The sequence below is a fragment of the Malassezia restricta genome, chromosome IV (assembly GCF_003290485.1).
Source record: "Malassezia restricta chromosome IV, complete sequence".
In the NCBI taxonomy this organism is placed as follows: Eukaryota; Fungi; Basidiomycota; class Malasseziomycetes; order Malasseziales; family Malasseziaceae; genus Malassezia; species Malassezia restricta.
The window spans coordinates 28,485-44,130 of NC_040196.1; the positions used below are offsets into that span (position 1 = coordinate 28,485).

Below are 15,646 nucleotides of genomic sequence, written 5' to 3' on the forward strand. Positions count from 1 at the left end.
ATTATACGGTGATCATGGGCTGCTCCGTCAACACGAAGGGGAAGACTTCCTGCTCCAGCAAATTCACAAATTCGCCGGGCGTCTCGTTCTGTTGTGTGGATGCGTCGGCTGGTTTGGTTTCCTGGCTGGATATGTACTCGTTCAGGTAGTCAAACTGGCGCACAAGCGACTTGATGATCGCCTTGGCCTTACGGGGCGTCGGCTCAACGACAGCCACAAAGTACGTGGCTGGCAGGCCAAAGCGCAGGACGCTCTCGACAAACGTGCGCACGATCTTGAAATGGAAGAGCGACTGGAATGCTTCGGCAAAGTTGACGCAGCTCAGGCGCAGCAGCTCGGACCACAGCTCCTTTTCCGAGGCACCGGCTTGTTCCAATTCGGCGCGTTCCCGTGCGAGGAGTCCCTCGTCCCACACAAATTCGCGGATATGAAATTTGTTCTCACGCGCTTTCTGCATAAACTCCTCCTGCACCTTCTTGAAGAGCGTCACGTTATACAGGACATAGTCTTCGTCCTGCGCCAGTTGCGCTGACGAGCGCGGCACCACCATCGGCGTGAGGCGCTCGTACTTGGCGAGCCAGTCCTTGACCTGGGTCTTGGGCACGACGACGAGCAGCGTCGTGAGAAACTCAGAGTTCGCATCGACCATGTCGTCCTTGTGCACGATATCGGCCAAAGAGCACACGGTGAGGTTGCCGTGCTTCTTGCGCTCCAGCTGCTGGAGTTGGCCCTTGGCGGCGTTGTACGCCGTAAGCTTCTGCCTCATGATATGGTCGATCGACTGCATCTCTTTGGTGAAGAGCTCGATCAGATCATTGAGCGACTTTTCTACGCGATACTTGCCGCTATTCCACTTCCACGACATGACATAGTCCTCGACGCTCATGCCGTCAATGTTCATATTCTCGTTCATGGCATCTTCGTCGTCATTGAGCAGCGCACGCAATGCGTCGACAATGCGCGCTAAAATAGCCGCAAAGATCGTGTCAATCTTGGGCAGGTCCTCTGCCATCACAATGAGCGACTCGAGCGTCCCTGTCTTGAGCGGCGGCATTCGGATCGGGGCCACGTCTGTCTGCTCACAGGCCCCGTCTCGCACAAGCTGCGAAACAAGGTCCTGAAACATCTGTTCGTGGCCCTTTTCCTCCTGCACGGGCACACTCACGATCCAGTTGCTCGTCTCGGACGGCATCGTACAATGTGGCCGTGCGATATGCCTCGGTGGTGGCAGGCACGAGGCCCAACGGGTGCGCACGTGGCACTTGCATACCGACACCCACGCCACGATGAAGTACGTACGGCGACGCTCACAGCAGCTCGGTGCGAGAAATCCAGCGCATCAATGAACGTGAGCTGGAACTCGGGCTACACGGCTCTGGGTCTTGGCACGATCAGTACAAGGACTCGGCGTATATTTATGTCGGTGGACTGCACTATGATATGACGGAAGGCGACGTGCTTACGATTTTTTCGCAGTATGGCGAAATCGTCCACATTCACTTGCCCAAGCCGCGCTCGGAGCCAGATACCCAACAGCCCAAAGGGCACAACCGCGGCTTTGGCTTTCTCATGTACGAGGACCAACGCTCGACCGTGCTCGCCGTCGACAACCTCAATGGGACGCCAGTGCTGGGCCGCACACTCCGTGTCGACCACGTAGCTCACTTTCGGCCAGAGCGCGTTCGGAATGCGGAGGGTCATCTTGTCGAGCCGGAGGAACAGGTCCTCAATTGTGCGCCCCCCGAAACGGTCGTGGATGACGAGGGGGGCGAGGACGACGATCTCGAGGACCCGATGGCGGCGTACCTGTCAGACAAGCGGCGCCGCCATGAAAAGCGCCGTGACGAAAAACACCGCCACCGGCACCACCGGCACCGCCGACATCACCGACACCGCGATGATCACGAGCGTGACGCGGATCAGGATCATATTGACGCTGGCGAAAAAGATACCCACAGCGACGCAAGGGATGCCTCACGCGGGCCACAAGACCGCTCACGCTCGGCTACCCCCGTCATGGACCGCCGCGTTCGCACCGATACACCGTAGCATGCAGTGGAGGTCTTCCACGTGCCTCGACCTCGTCAGCGCGTCCGTATCCTCACCACGACCATGCGGTCCGTACGCGTGTGGGCGAGGGGCGTGCACGACTATGTGCGTGTGCGTTCTAGACAAGGCCTGCACGCACGTATCCCTCTCCGCGCAGGCGTATCGTTCGGTGCGGCCATGAGCCGCGGCGATCGGGCCCAGCAGGAGGATGCCATGTCGACTGCGTGTGTCATGCTTCCGTGTGAGCAGCTGCGACAGAATCTATTGCAGAATGTATCGCGACGTGCGAAGCGTGATCCGTGGTATGGCTGGACGTGTGACGAGGCGGGTGGTGAGGAGCTCGCGGCACAAGTCGTGTGGTTCGGCTGCTTTGACGGCCACGGCGGACCGCAAGTGTCACAGCTGCTGCAGAACAAGTTGCACCATGTGTTTGAAGAGGCGGATTCAAGTATGGTGCAGGATACCGTGCGGTACACGTGCTCTATAGGCGGCTATTTCGGTCGATTCCAAGGCGGAGCCCTCGAGCGCCTAGTCGATCCAACTCAACTACGCCGACCCTGCGCGGCGCCCGCATCGCTTGAAGCTTTGGCTGACGCGGCGCACGCATCAGATCTCGAGCACTACGTCGCGCTCGATGCGGATCAAGGTGCCGTACATACTCAGCGACATCTTGCTCCCTCTACCGCCCAAATGTCGATGCAAGAGCGGGCTACCCTGGCGTGGCTCATGATGGATCGCGAAATACAGCAAAATGAGGCGTACCGCGGGGCTGGATCGACCGCCTCGGTCCTTCTTCTGCACAGCCTCGATGTGCCCACAGCCCCGTGGTACGCAAGCGAATACCTCGCCGTCACGACGGTGCAGCTGGGCGATACCCGACTCGTGCTCTGCGACGCCGAAACGGGCGAGGCTATACCACTCACTCGACTGCACCACCCGGACGATCCTATCGAGTCGGATCGGCTGAGCCGGCAGGGCGCGGGCGTTCTGACGGACAGCTTTGGCGAGTCGCGCTTCCTTGGCACACTAGCTAATACGCGGTCGTTTGGCGATACACAGGCCAAGCGGTACGGCATGACAGCGGAGCCTGAAGTCCAGACGCATATCTTGCAAGGCTCACGCTTTGCGTTCATCGCGGGCTTTAGTGATGGTATTGGTGATGTCATGACAGACCAGGAGCTCGTGGATGAGTGTCGCTATGCCTCGCATCCACAACAGGCCGCCGAGCGCATCATGAAGTACGCGGAAGATCTGGGAGCCGAAGACAATGCCACGATCCTATGCATTCCCCTGCGTGGCTGGGGCGCGATCCGTGGCGAAGACCGCACGGCTCTCCAGCGCCGCGACCGCCGACTCAATACCGATATTTACCGCAATCGACGCAATCTCTGTCTATGATCTACGGGCTTTTTTCGGGGGCCGCGCCGATTGGTTCTTGAGACGCGTCACGAGGTCGGCCACATTGGGCGCGGCAGGCTGTGCCTGCTCGGCTTGCTCGTGGCGTCGGCGGTTGCCCTCTTGAATGAGCTGCTGCATACCGGACGTTTTGATAAAGCCAGGGTGACTCGGGTCGATCGCGAAGCGATGGTCATCCAACACAGCCGCAAAGCGAGGATCTTTCGTGTCCATCACGAACGATGGCTGCGTCAGAGCCGTGCGCTTGGCCTGCCGCTTGGCCTCGCGCTTGCGCTGCTGCCGCGACAGTTTCTTGGACCCAAGCTTCTCGGCACGTACAATGTCCTGCAGTTGGAAGTGGTGCTCGTCGTCCGAGTCGCCCGGCGTAGGCTCTTCCGATGCAGCGGGCTCCTCGGGCGCGGGCTCAGGCGCCTCCGGCTCCGACTCCTTCTTAGCCATCCTGCGACGTTCGCGCCTTTCCTTTTGCTTGCGCATGTACTTTTCAATCGTCGTTTCCTCGTGCTCCTCGTCCTTCTTCGTGGAGAGTGCCGGCACGAACGAGATTTCCATATCGCCCTCGGGCTTCGTAAACATGGTATCTTGGTCGTCTGCGTCGTCAAAGGCACTCTTGGTAGGCATTTGGTGGAGTAGGGAGCGCAGGCGGTCGCGACTCGACGTCGCTTCCTCGTCGTCCTCATCACTCGAGGCCAGGTACGTCTTGAGATCGTCTTCCTGGAGCTGGCCCTTCTGGCTCGTGCGCGTGAGCTTCGTTCGGCGTGGATCGTCCTGGTCCCACGTCAACTTGACGCGCGAATGACGCAGCGCATCTGTCTTGTAGTCCAGGCCTTCGTAGTGCGCCACGTCTTCGGTGGCCTCGTCGCAGTACTCGGCAGGCCGCCCGTCTTCGCCATCGGGCAAGTCCATCTCCTCCGGCACGAAGCGCAAGTCAAACATGTTCGCCGAGCGCTCCATTTCCGTGCCGTCGATCTCGTTGTATACGTGCCGAGCGCTTTGCGGGCTGTCAAACGTCGCAATGGCGTAGTAGTATCGCAGACGCTCCAGCTGGTACTTGCGCAGCGCATCCTCATCAAACTCGGTGCCCTCCTCGGTGGCTTGAGCTGCGGGACGCTTGGCCTCTTTGCGGAAGATGGCTCGTGGCGGGCCGTGGATATCTTCGCGCTCAAGTCGCTCCCGACCGAAATCAGACATGTAGATACGCACCGAGCGAACTTGGCCATGCACGGTCTCCAAGGCCATGTTGTCATCATGAGCTTGTGCCAGCGGTGCCCGTGTCGCTTGGGGCGACACAATACTGGCAAACACCTTGAAGAGGTCCACGGCTCGGACGTGGTCCCAGTCCATATTGACGACCGCCAGACGGCACGTATCATCGCCGCGCTCGTCGTCCTCGTCGCGCTCCGTGTGCGCCTGTGCATCCAGCTCTGCGATAGCCTCTTCGTCGAAATCTTCCTCCAAATCGATCGATGCATCCGAGTCGTCGTCGTGCCTTTGCGCCTTGCGCACGGCGTCCGCGCCACCGACCACAACGTCTCCACTTTCGTCGTCGTCGTCCTCTTCCTCCTCTTCGTCATCGTCGTCTTCCTCACTGCTGCTCTCCAGCTCGACTTCGCCACGCGCATAGTCGGCATCCGAGTCGAGGCGGTACAGCCGCTCGAGATCCTGCGCCTCCCGCGTGTCATGCCGCTTGCGCCCGAACCGATCGAGCTGCTTCGGCCCCTTGGTCAGCACGTCCTTGAATCTTTCATCCAGAACCACCTTTGTGTCGTCCTTCCGCGGTCGATGAAAGCGCGGATCCGTGTGCACGCGCGCAAAGCGAGCGTCCTTTTCACGACGCACCATGACGGTGGAAAACAACGAGGAACACCTCCACTTTTTTTCCTACGGATCAGGCGGCCAAGGCTAGCAGTGACGCGGGCAAGGGATACAAGTGACCATCGCTCATGCGCACTTGACACCGGCTCGGGTCAAACGTCTCGATGGTGACATGAGAGCCGCGCCATGCACCGTTGATGACGATACAGGCATCGCCTGCCGCCGAGGGACGCAGTGCCTCGATACACGAGGTGGGCACATCGGCGAGCTGGGCCCCAGACTCCAGCTCCACATTGCCGCCAGCGGGGTTGTGGGAGGTGAGCTTGCCCAGCGCCCCGTCGTACGCGCCGCGCTGGTACTGCATACCGCTGCCATCGCGCACAATGCGCACGCGGATACCCGGGAGAAGGGGGGCCATCGGTGTCGGCTGAGGGGCCCAGGGGTTGGGTGTGGCTGCAGCATACGGGTTGGGCGTCGTGGATGCATACGGGTTGGGCGTCGTGGATGCATACGGGTTGGGTGTCGTGGACGCGTACGGGTTGGGTGTCGTGGACGCGTACGGGTTGGGTGTCGTGGACGCGTAGGGATTCGGTGTGGCCGAAGTGTACGGGTTGGGCGTCGTGGATGCGTACGGATTCGGCGTCGTGGACGCGTACGGATTCGGCGTAAAGGCGGCTGCCATACCACCGTAGGCAGGCGTACGGCCACCGTACGGATTGGGTGTAGTGCCTGCTGCGTACGGATTCGGCGTCGTGCCGGCAGCGTACGGGTTGGGCGTCGCTGCTGCATACGGATTCGGCGTGGCCATGGCGCCATAGGCCGGCGTACGCCCTCCGTATGGATTCGGCGTGGCCATAGCACCATAGGCCGGCGTCCGTCCGCCATCGTACGGATTGTAAGCTGGCGTCTTGCCGCCAGAAAGAGCGCCTGCATACGCGGGTGTCATACCGCCGCTCATCGGCGCCGCATACGGGTTCTGCATGGCCGGTCCCGGGCCCACCAGGCGACGGCTCTCGCCCGTCACAGGGTTCTTTTCCACCATGTGGTCCAGCGGCACCGTGATGATCTTGGACATGGTGTGCAGCTCCACACGAGCCATGCCGCCCGTCGTCTCCTTGATGATACCGCGGTACGTCTTGTACGGTCCACGCACAATCGCCACCGTCTTGCCCGCATAGATGTCGCGGCCACCTCGTCGGGGTCCAGATGCATTGGCACCAGCGTCGGCATCCATGGCCTTGAGCGCCGGGTTCATTTGCGATGGGTCCGTGCGTGGCTTCACATTCGTGGGCGCGAGCGGCTCGACGTGGTTCGCACGCACAATAAACAGGCCACCATTCTCCTTGTACTCGCGGTTGTGCACAAAGACCAGCGACGACTGGTATATGTGGACCACCTGGCCCTGGCGGAACTGCGATAGGGGCCACTCGACCTCCTTGACCATGTCGCCCGCATGCACTTCGTGGCCATTGTAGTCGAGGGCGACCGAGCGCGCCGTGTCCCGCCGCATGCTAATCTGATGCGGCTTGACGGTCACGACGTGTCCGTTCTGGTCCAGCACCTTGAAGGTCTCAGGCTCAATCTTGAAAATCACACCCGCCGTCTGAGCATCGAGCTGCACAAGGTCATGCAGCTCGTATCCGCCAATGACATTCACACCCGAGCCGACCTCAGCCGCCTCGCGGATGTCCTTCGAAAAGACAGACACTTCCTTCAGCGACAGGTCCGAGAGGAACGTCGTGATACCCTCTTCCACCTTGACCACGAGACCTGTCTCATTCGCATGCTTGCCATTCAGCACCTTGATGTGATCACCCGCACGGAACTGCTTCCGTACGCACTTCGCAGGCACCTCGATCTTTTGGCCATCAAGCGCATCGTCAGGCAGCTCGAGCGTCACAACGTCGCCGCTCATCGCATCGACCGTGCCAGACACACCAGCCTGCTCGCCCTCAAACACCTCGACGTGGTCGCCTGGCTGCAGCGTCGCCTCCCATGTCTGCTTGGACGCATCCGCCAGCAGGTTCAGGTCCACACCACCAGCTTGGTCGTCAGGCGTCTCGCCCGTGAAGTTGAGCACTTCATCCAGACTCGGATGCACATCCTGCACCTGGACCGCACTGATTTTCACATCTCGCTCCAAGTATCCATCCCGGAACGTCTCGCCGCCAAACACCCAAACACCACCGCGCTTCGTGGGCAGGTCGTTCGGATACGCCTTCTGCACCTCTTCCGCATTAAAGAGACGCGGCGGCGGGCGGAAACCCAGCGCCGTGAGCGCAGAATTCACCTTCTTCTTGCGCTTGCGGCCCGCTCGGTCTGTATATGTATCATGCTCCTGCGGCGCCATATCAATTCGCGGCACCAGTTTCACACCCACTTCCTCGCCATTCTCCGCCACATCAAGCACCTGCGCTAGATCGCCCGCATACTTGCCGCGCTTCATGCGCACCCATCCGCCCACAGGCACCTCGGTATTTTTCTTCTCCAGCTTGAGCAAGTCCGCCATCTCCAGAATCGGCACCAGGAACGGCTTGGTGTTCGTCGTATAGGCACCAGCCAATCCGTCAAACGCATCCAGCACATCGTCCGCGCGTCGCGCTTCGACAAAGATCTGGCCGTCCAGCGAGTCACGGCAAAAGGCCGAGTAGATACGCAGAGGACGCCCACTCGCCTCTCGCGTCAGCGCACGACGCAGCACCGTCGCTACCAAGGTTCGTTCGCGCCCACGCTTACATCGAATACGCCAAAGACCAGGGTCATTCACACTAGGCATCAGCAGGCGCTGTGGCACTTCGGCATAGTCAGACTGCGACGCATACCGCGAGCTGCGCGCGTGGCGCTGACGCAGCTCCTCGGCCAAAGCCTCCGCACTCATCTCCTCTTCCTTGCGACGCATGTGATCCAGACGCTGGTTATCGGCCGCCGTCTTGAGCTGAGCCTCCCGCGACTCCTCCAGGCCGTCATCTGCAATAAATCCGTCCTCTCGAAGTAGCTCCTCGGCTTCCTCGTCCTCAAACTCCTCATCATCATTATCAACTTCCGCTTCGACATCAAGGAAGCGATTCCGACGCGGCTTTTTTCGTCGACGATCACCGTCCTCTTCCTCGTCGTCGTCTTCTTCGTCTTCCTCCTCGTCCTCCTCCTCTTCTTCTTCTTCTCCGTCGTCGTCATTGTCTTCGTCCTCTCCTTCCTCCTCCTCCCCTTCCGCATCCTCGTGGGCTTCGTGGTCATGGCCGTCTTGATGGTCCGCTTCTTTCTCTATGTCACGGCTTTCTTCGACAGTAGGACGCGCACCCTCCCCGTCTTCTTGCTTGACGGGGTCATCAGGCCGCGTCGTACCCGGCACATCGCGCTCACTCGCGTCCATCGGCACGTCGTGTACAAAGGCAGAGAGGAGCCACGATGGGCGGTGGATGTGTGTAGCTTAGTCAGCATAACCCGACGTTCGGCGACGAGAGCGCTGGCACTTGCCTCTTTTCCTGTCTCTTATTCCGTATGAGCCTTGCTCGTGCTGTGTCTCTGTGCCCCGTCCGCGGCGCTGTGTCGTCGGCGGCATCGCTGGCAGCCTGTGCTGCACCTTCTTTGGTGCGCTGCAAGCACACGGGCGCGATGGCGAACGGCGCCCGTCGTCCGTCGACGCGTGGCGCGGCGCTTCCCCTTTCACTGGGCGCCGTGCGTACGTACGCCGCTGAGTCGAGTGGCAAGTACGTTCGTGCCAAGCCCCACATGAACATTGGTACCATTGGTCACGTTGACCACGGTAAGACGACGCTGACCGCTGCCATTACCAAGGTGCTCCACGAGAACTCAGGCGAGGGCAAGTTTGTGGACTATGCCTCGATTGACAAGGCGCCGGAGGAGAAGGAGCGTGGTATCACGATCTCGACCGCGCACGTCGAGTACGAGACGCCCAACCGCCACTACGCGCACGTCGACTGCCCTGGACACGCCGATTACATCCGTAACATGATCACGGGTGCTGCCCAGATGGACGGTGCGATCATTGTGGTGTCCGCTACGGACGGTCAGATGCCGCAGACGCGTGAGCACCTGCTGCTGGCTCGTCAGGTCGGTATCAAGAAGCTGGTCGTGTTTGTGAACAAGGTCGACCAGGTGGATGACAAGGAAATGCTGGAGCTTGTGGACATGGAAATGCGTGAGCTTCTGTCGACGTACGGATTTGACGGTGACAACACGCCAATTGTGACGGGTTCGGCACTCGCTGCGCTCGAGGGCCGTGACGAGGAGATTGGCCGCGGTGCGATCCTGAAGCTGATGGAGGAGACGGACGCTTGGCTTGACCTGCCGCCGCGTGACCTCGACAAGCCGTTCCTGATGCCTGTGGAGGATGTGTTCTCGATTTCGGGTCGTGGTACGGTCGTGACGGGTCGTGTTGAGCGTGGTACGATCACGAAGGGCTCGGAAATCGAGATCATTGGCCTCGGTGGTCACCTCAAGACGACGCTGACGGGTATCGAGATGTTCCACAAGGAGCTCGACCGTGGTGAGGCTGGTGACAATATGGGTGCTCTGCTGCGTGGTATCAAGCGTGAGCAGGTGCGCCGTGGTCAGGTCGTGATTGCCCCCGGCACGGTCAAGCCCGTGAAGAAGTTCTCGGCGCAGATCTACATTCTGACGAAGGAAGAGGGTGGTCGCTACACGCCGTTTATGAACAACTACCGCCCCCAGCTCTTTATCCGCACGTCGGATGTGACGGTGTCGCTGACCCACCCACCGGGCACGGAGAACGCTGACGAGGCTATGGTGATGCCAGGTGACAATGTCGAGCTGGTGTGCGACCTGGTGCACGACATCGCTCTCGAGGAGGGCTCGCGCTTCACGCTCCGTGAGGGCGGCAAGACGGTCGGCACAGGTATCGTGACCAAGATCCTGGGCTAAGTAGCGCGCAGGTAGCCAGGAAGAGCACGTGTCCCATCAGCAGGTACGCCACGTGGGTTGGACCACGACGATCGCGTGGTCCACGTAAAAACTATATAGCACACGTGATCATCCAAAGGCTGGCACCTACCGGGTGGGAAAACATGTCGTGGGTCAGCGCGCCGCCGTCTTCCCAGTGCAGGCCCAGCCTTTGTGTGTGCTAACCACGACTTGTCGTCATCATGGCTCCTCAGGACAAGACGCAAAAGGGCAGGAAGACCCGCTCAGCTCTGAGTACGTACATGCGATCACGCTAACCATACAGACGATGTGGTGACTGTATGTAACGCCAGCTAGGCATGCCCACTAACCGAACAGCGTGAGTACACCATCCACCTGCACAAGCGTGTGCACCGCATGCAGTTCAAGAAGCGCGCTCCGAAGGGTGTGAAGGAAGTCGTCAAGTTTGCGCAGAAGACGATGGGCACGAACGATGTGCGTCTTGACCCCAAGCTCAACCAGGAGATCTGGAAGCTGGGTGTGAAGGACGTGCCTCGCCGTATCCGTGTCCGTCTTGAGCGCAAGCGTAACGACGATGAGGATGCTAAGGAGAAGCTGTACACGTACGCCACGCCTGTGCTTGGCATCACGAACTTCCACGGTCTGCAGACGACTGTGATTGAGCAGGACGAGTAAATGCCCCCGGGCCTATAACCTAGTTTCTGCCAACCCAAAATAAATACGCGTTTGTCGCCATCATGCCCTATATACATGTGTGTGTGTCTACGACTCGTATGTGTGCTTAAGCCGTGGTGCCTGCTTGGTCATGCCGCGTCCGCCTGACGAGCCGACTGTGTGTGAGTAGATCGTACGTACTCTTGGCGTAAGGATCGTCGGGTGTTTTGAACATGCTGCGATCGCCGGCGACGCCGTACTTTTTCTTGACAGCCTTGGCCTGGAACTTTTGCCAGGCCGACTGTCGCGCGTCGTGCTCGCGGTTTTTCGCCGCTTCGCGCTCCATCTTTTTCTCCTTGCGGGCGCGTTTGCGTTCGCGCTCCTCGGCCAGCTCGTCCCGCGTCATGGGCCGCGATGCGCTGCTGCTACTGCTTTTGGCAGATGATGGCTGCGATGCAGAGCGTGGACGAAGATCAGCTGAGCTGACCACATCGGTCGTCTTGAGCTTGGTGAAGAGAATCGAGTACACGGGATTCTCTGCCGAGCCCGTGACCGCCGTAATTTTCGCCGGGTACCAGCGGTCATCCGCGTGGTGCCGTGCCATGCAATCGTCACCGGCCTGGTACCTGTGCGTCTCCTGCACCGGCTTGGGCTTCGCGTCCGTGGCGCTGTGATACTCTTTCGTGAGGTGGATCAGATTCGCGAGCTCATCACGCAGTGACGTAAGCTCGGCATTCCCAGGATCTGCCTCAATAGCATGTTCCACCTGCGATAGCTGGACTGCGGTGAGTTAGGCCAACGTACACTCGTACGTGCGGAGTCTGGCGTCAGTCAAGGGCCACGTACTCGGACGCCATGGGCGGAGAGAGAACGCTCAACCTCCACACAGCCTCCGGCCCTCTTTGCCTATGGCCCCCCACCTGTGTCGGATGCCCGATGGTGCGCGGATCGGATACCGAGTGCTGGGCGCCGAGCATGCGCAGGGGCCGACGCTGGTGATGGTGAATGGCATGAGTGCCGTGATGGATGACTGGATGGAGCTGGCCGTGCCGTTGGCGCGCACGCGGCAGGTGGTGCTCTTTGACCACCGGGGTCTGGGCGCGTCGCATGGCACAGGAGACGAGGACGTCACGATCGAGCTCATGGCCCATGACGTGCTGCGCTTGTGCCAGGCGCTGCATCTTCGAGTCGTGCACTTGCTGGGATTTAGTATGGGGGGACTTGTGGCGCAAGCGATCCTGTCGCACCCGGACGCACAGCCGACACCGGACGAGGCCGGCGTGGTGATCCATGGCATCGAGGTGCGCCGCGTGATTCTCGCCGCTACCTTCACCAAGTCGCCTCGCACAGAGTTCCGCCTGGACGGCGCGGCTATACCTGATGACGCTACGCGAACCGAGCGGGCTATGGCACAGCTGCAGTACATGCTCGCGATGCAGTACCATCCGGCGGTCCTAGGCGAGGGCCGGCCTATGCAGCACAAGATGGACGCGCGCATGCGCCGTGGCCTCGCGGCACGTCGGCCACTGAACACGATGGCGCGGCAGGCGGTCGCCATCGCGATATACCAGGGCCGCGACAGGCTGCGATACGTTCCGCGGCACTTGCCCATCGCGATCCTGCACGGCCGCTACGACCACATGGTCGCCTATGACGAGGCACGCGAGATCGAGCGCTTCCTGCCGCAAGCCCGCCGCCTTTTCCCGCACGTCGATGGCGATCGCGAGGCCTACGGCCACCTGTGGTTCGACTACTTTGACGTGGACACCGCGTGGCTCCCGCCGCTCGTCCACTTCCTCGACCGGCCGGCCACGGCGCGGATGTAGGTGGAGAAAGATTGGGAATTAAACACGCGACGCGTCGTAGCGCAACGTAGAGAGCAAAAAGGCCGGCGCCGAGGCGTGTCTTGTGCCCACCTTCCCATCCGGATGCCCATCGTCAAGCGCAAGCCGGTGCAGCCGCAGGGGGTGCCTGCCGCGCTGCTGTCAGCGTACACGGAGCGGAAGGAGGACCGTGCTGTGTTTTTTCTCGCAGCGACGGGCGAGGTGTTTGAGGAGTACGAGCCGTATGCCGCGCGGCTGAGCTACTATCACCAGCGCATCTTTCAGTGCGAGTTGTCGGGCAAGTCGAATCTGACGTTTTTTGAGGCGGCTGAGAGCGAGGCGCAGCACACGCGCGCGATCCAGTCGCAGTTCCCCGACGCGCTCAAGGTGCCTGTGCTCCGAGCTGCGCAGTTCCAGACGTGTGGGCGCCTGACGGAGCTGGTCGAGCGCGTGTATGAATGCATGCGCCAGCGCTTTTTCGTGGGCGAGGAGGTGTCGGTGGAAGATGGCGCTCGCAAGCTCGGCATCGTGCGTGGTGGCTCGTGCCCTGCGCATCCGGATCGGCCCCTGCATGCCGACTTGCAGGCAGGCGACGAGCCGCGGGACGATGCGCCGCACACGTATACCTATACCATCGAGCTGCCGGCCTCGCATACGCGCCTCGAGAACGTGCGTGCCGAGCAGCTGAGCCGCGGGCGCTTGGCGTTTACCAAGACGATCCTCCGGCGCTTCCTTCGCGATGCGCTGTGCCGTGATGCGGCCGGTCTGATGTGGCTCGTCCGTGAGCCGACCGCGCGACGATTCGGCCTGCCCACCGAGGTGCCCGCGCCGATCCAGCAGAAAATCGACGAGGCGCAGGCGGCCAAGCGCCGCAAGTCGAGCGACGACGCTCCGCATGCCAAGCGCCGCGATACCAAAAAGGAAGAGGCGCCGAAGCCGACGCCCAAGTATCCGTGTGAAGACACGCTTCTGGATCCCATCACGCCCGATGAGCTGCAGGTCCAGGTCACCGGCGAACTGCCGCGGCAGGCGCATCGTCCGCGCCTCGATAGCGACGAGCATCTGAATGTGCCGCCGGAGCTCTTCGAGTCGTTCTTGGCCGTGTACTACTTTTTCCTCTCGCTGGGCGAGCCACTCGGCATCTCGCACATGGCCCTCGATGACTTGGACGGCGCTCTGCGCCACCCCGTGAGCGATCCGCCATGCCCGCTCCTCGCCGAGGTGCATGCCGTGCTCTTGAACGCGATCGTCCGCGACGGCGCACACAGTCGCGACTTGGCGCCGGCGGCCGTCGCCCAGCGCCGAGCGCTGCAGGACGTGGAGATGCCGGAGGAGGAGACGAGCGACGAACAGCAGGATGCGGCGTCGGATGTGAGCGAGCTGAGTGACTCGCCTGAGCGCCATGTGCTGGACGCTGCGCGCGAACTGAGCGACGGATGGTCGCGGCGACAGCTGAGTGACGAGCACCGCCGGGGCTGGGAGCGCTCGGTCATGGGATGCCTCGTGGATCGTGCGACGCCCGACGCCGTGCCGCGATACCTCGGCATCTTGTCGCACCTGACGGGCGTCGAGTACGACGACGATGCGTCGACGTCGAACGCCCACCACACGGTCAGCGAGCGGTACGTGCACTTGCCGCTGAGCGACAAGATCCACATCCTGCTGTTTCTGTGCGAGCTGGCTGTGTTGACCCGCGATGTCAAGGCATACTACGACGAGTGTGAGTCGCATCTGACGGAGCTGCGCAAGGAGCGCGTCGAGCTGGCGCGCCTGCGCAAAAAGACGCGCGAGCAGATGCAGACGCTGCATGCGCCGGCGGGCAAGGAGGAGCAGGAGCAGGAGGAGCAGGAGGACGCCGCGCCGGAAGAGCCCGCGTCCGACTCGGACTCGGAGCGCGACGAATTGGCGTCCGACGACGTGATGGACGAGGCCGATGAGGCGGATCGATACAAGCGGCTCGCAGGCACGCGGCAAGAGGCCCTGCGCGAAAAGGCACTGCAGCGCGAAGAGGAGGAAAAGCGCCTCGCTGAAGAGCAGGCGCGGTCGAAGGAGCAGGTACGCGAAACGAAGCAGCTGCGCGACGAGCGCCGCCGACTCGCCGAGTCGCTGCAGTGGTGCCTCCGCCGCGAAGAGGCAATTGAGCGCGAGTTCCGGCAGTATGCACAGATCCCGCGGCTCCAGCCACTCGGCTGCGACCGGTTCCTCGACCGCTACTACTGGCTCGACGGCATCGGGTCCGCCGCGGCCTCGGCCTACCAGACGGGCCGCCTATTTGTCCAGGCACCGCACCGCCGCGAATGGGACGCGCTGTGCACGGACTATGCGGGCGGCTCCGCCGCGCTCGAGCGGCGACGGCGCACCGAGCTGCAGGTCGACGAGCCATGCGCGTGGGGCGCCTGGGGCGTGTACACGCAGCCGGAGCAGATGGAGCAGCTGATTGCCTGGCTACGGCCGCGCGGCGTACGTGAGCAGGCCCTCAAGGCGCAGCTGCTCAAGTACCGCGACGCTATAGAGAGCGGGATGCGGCGGCGCATCGACGACATTGCTCTCGGTGTGCGTGAGCCGGTCGTCGAGACGCGCCGCTCGACACGCATGCGGTCCGAGCAGGCGACGCAGCTGCGCATGCCGTATATGCAGTGGCGCAACACCGCACGTACTTAGTGCTCGGGGCCTTCGCCACCAGGCACGAGCTGCCGTGAGTAGAGACGCACGTACCGCACAGATGTTGTTGCCATTCAAGAGCGTCTTGGACAGATGCACCTTTTTGTAGCCGTCGGGCGTGTTTTCGCTGCGTCAGTCGTGGCGACGTACTATTCCGTCACATCTTCCAGCACCATGTCTCGTCGTTAGTGCGCCATACGTACTCACGTAGTCGTCAAAGCCCAGGAGCTTGCCGACAAACTCGCGCTGCCCCTTCATGACGACCCAGATGCTGCTGCCAATACACCGATCCACGAGCTCCAGTGGCAGAATCGTCGCCGACATCGTCG

The 15,646-nt window shown here is 61.6% G+C and overlaps 11 protein-coding genes across 11 annotated transcripts; 6 read left to right on the forward strand and 5 right to left on the reverse strand.

Moving 5' to 3' along the window:
• Nucleotide 1: 1 nt before the first annotated feature.
• Nucleotides 2–1,192, reverse strand: MRET_2382 (V-type H+-transporting ATPase subunit C; the record flags this gene model as incomplete). Its single annotated transcript, XM_027629009.1, has 1 exon — nucleotides 2–1,192. The coding sequence occupies one exon, from the start codon at nucleotides 1,190–1,192 to the stop codon at nucleotides 2–4; it is 1,191 nt and encodes a 396-aa protein (XP_027485127.1).
• A 94-nt stretch (nucleotides 1,193–1,286) lies between these two features.
• Nucleotides 1,287–2,049, forward strand: MRET_2383 (RNA-binding motif protein, X-linked 2; the record flags this gene model as incomplete). The annotated part of the gene is made up of 2 exons (XM_027629010.1): nucleotides 1,287–1,291; nucleotides 1,317–2,049. 2 exons carry the CDS (start codon nucleotides 1,287–1,289, stop codon nucleotides 2,047–2,049), a joined length of 738 nt encoding a protein of 245 aa, XP_027485128.1.
• A 63-nt stretch (nucleotides 2,050–2,112) lies between these two features.
• MRET_2384 (protein phosphatase PTC6) lies at nucleotides 2,113–3,447 on the forward strand (the record flags this gene model as incomplete). The annotated part of the gene is made up of 1 exon (XM_027629011.1): nucleotides 2,113–3,447. One exon carries the CDS (start codon nucleotides 2,113–2,115, stop codon nucleotides 3,445–3,447), a length of 1,335 nt encoding a protein of 444 aa, XP_027485123.1.
• MRET_2385 (pre-rRNA processing protein Esf1) lies at nucleotides 3,442–5,304 on the reverse strand (the record flags this gene model as incomplete). The annotated part of the gene is made up of 1 exon (XM_027629012.1): nucleotides 3,442–5,304. One exon carries the CDS (start codon nucleotides 5,302–5,304, stop codon nucleotides 3,442–3,444), a length of 1,863 nt encoding a protein of 620 aa, XP_027484964.1.
• Nucleotides 5,305–5,350: 46 nt separating this feature from the next.
• Nucleotides 5,351–8,647, reverse strand: MRET_2386 (transcription elongation factor SPT5; the record flags this gene model as incomplete). Its single annotated transcript, XM_027629013.1, has 1 exon — nucleotides 5,351–8,647. The coding sequence occupies one exon, from the start codon at nucleotides 8,645–8,647 to the stop codon at nucleotides 5,351–5,353; it is 3,297 nt and encodes a 1,098-aa protein (XP_027485124.1).
• Nucleotides 8,648–8,775: 128 nt separating this feature from the next.
• MRET_2387 (elongation factor Tu) lies at nucleotides 8,776–10,179 on the forward strand (the record flags this gene model as incomplete). Its single annotated transcript, XM_027629014.1, has 1 exon — nucleotides 8,776–10,179. The coding sequence occupies one exon, from the start codon at nucleotides 8,776–8,778 to the stop codon at nucleotides 10,177–10,179; it is 1,404 nt and encodes a 467-aa protein (XP_027485125.1).
• A 221-nt stretch (nucleotides 10,180–10,400) lies between these two features.
• Nucleotides 10,401–10,854, forward strand: MRET_2388 (large subunit ribosomal protein L31e; the record flags this gene model as incomplete). The annotated part of the gene is made up of 3 exons (XM_027629015.1): nucleotides 10,401–10,452; nucleotides 10,484–10,497; nucleotides 10,537–10,854. The coding sequence occupies 3 exons, from the start codon at nucleotides 10,401–10,403 to the stop codon at nucleotides 10,852–10,854; spliced, it is 384 nt and encodes a 127-aa protein (XP_027485129.1).
• An 87-nt stretch (nucleotides 10,855–10,941) lies between these two features.
• On the reverse strand, nucleotides 10,942–11,690 carry MRET_2389 (SMN domain protein; the record flags this gene model as incomplete). Its single annotated transcript, XM_027629016.1, has 4 exons — nucleotides 10,942–11,009; nucleotides 11,035–11,613; nucleotides 11,638–11,654; nucleotides 11,680–11,690. The coding sequence occupies 4 exons, from the start codon at nucleotides 11,688–11,690 to the stop codon at nucleotides 10,942–10,944; spliced, it is 675 nt and encodes a 224-aa protein (XP_027485130.1).
• Nucleotides 11,691–11,741: 51 nt separating this feature from the next.
• On the forward strand, nucleotides 11,742–12,659 carry MRET_2390 (alpha/beta-hydrolase; the record flags this gene model as incomplete). The annotated part of the gene is made up of 1 exon (XM_027629017.1): nucleotides 11,742–12,659. The coding sequence occupies one exon, from the start codon at nucleotides 11,742–11,744 to the stop codon at nucleotides 12,657–12,659; it is 918 nt and encodes a 305-aa protein (XP_027485092.1).
• A 102-nt stretch (nucleotides 12,660–12,761) lies between these two features.
• On the forward strand, nucleotides 12,762–15,317 carry MRET_2391 (subunit of ATP-dependent Isw2p-Itc1p chromatin remodeling complex; the record flags this gene model as incomplete). Its single annotated transcript, XM_027629018.1, has 1 exon — nucleotides 12,762–15,317. The coding sequence occupies one exon, from the start codon at nucleotides 12,762–12,764 to the stop codon at nucleotides 15,315–15,317; it is 2,556 nt and encodes an 851-aa protein (XP_027485224.1).
• MRET_2392 (U6 snRNA-associated Sm-like protein LSm5) lies at nucleotides 15,314–15,641 on the reverse strand (the record flags this gene model as incomplete). Its single annotated transcript, XM_027629019.1, has 4 exons — nucleotides 15,314–15,346; nucleotides 15,372–15,444; nucleotides 15,468–15,495; nucleotides 15,521–15,641. 4 exons carry the CDS (start codon nucleotides 15,639–15,641, stop codon nucleotides 15,314–15,316), a joined length of 255 nt encoding a protein of 84 aa, XP_027485091.1.
• Nucleotides 15,642–15,646: the final 5 nt, after the last annotated feature.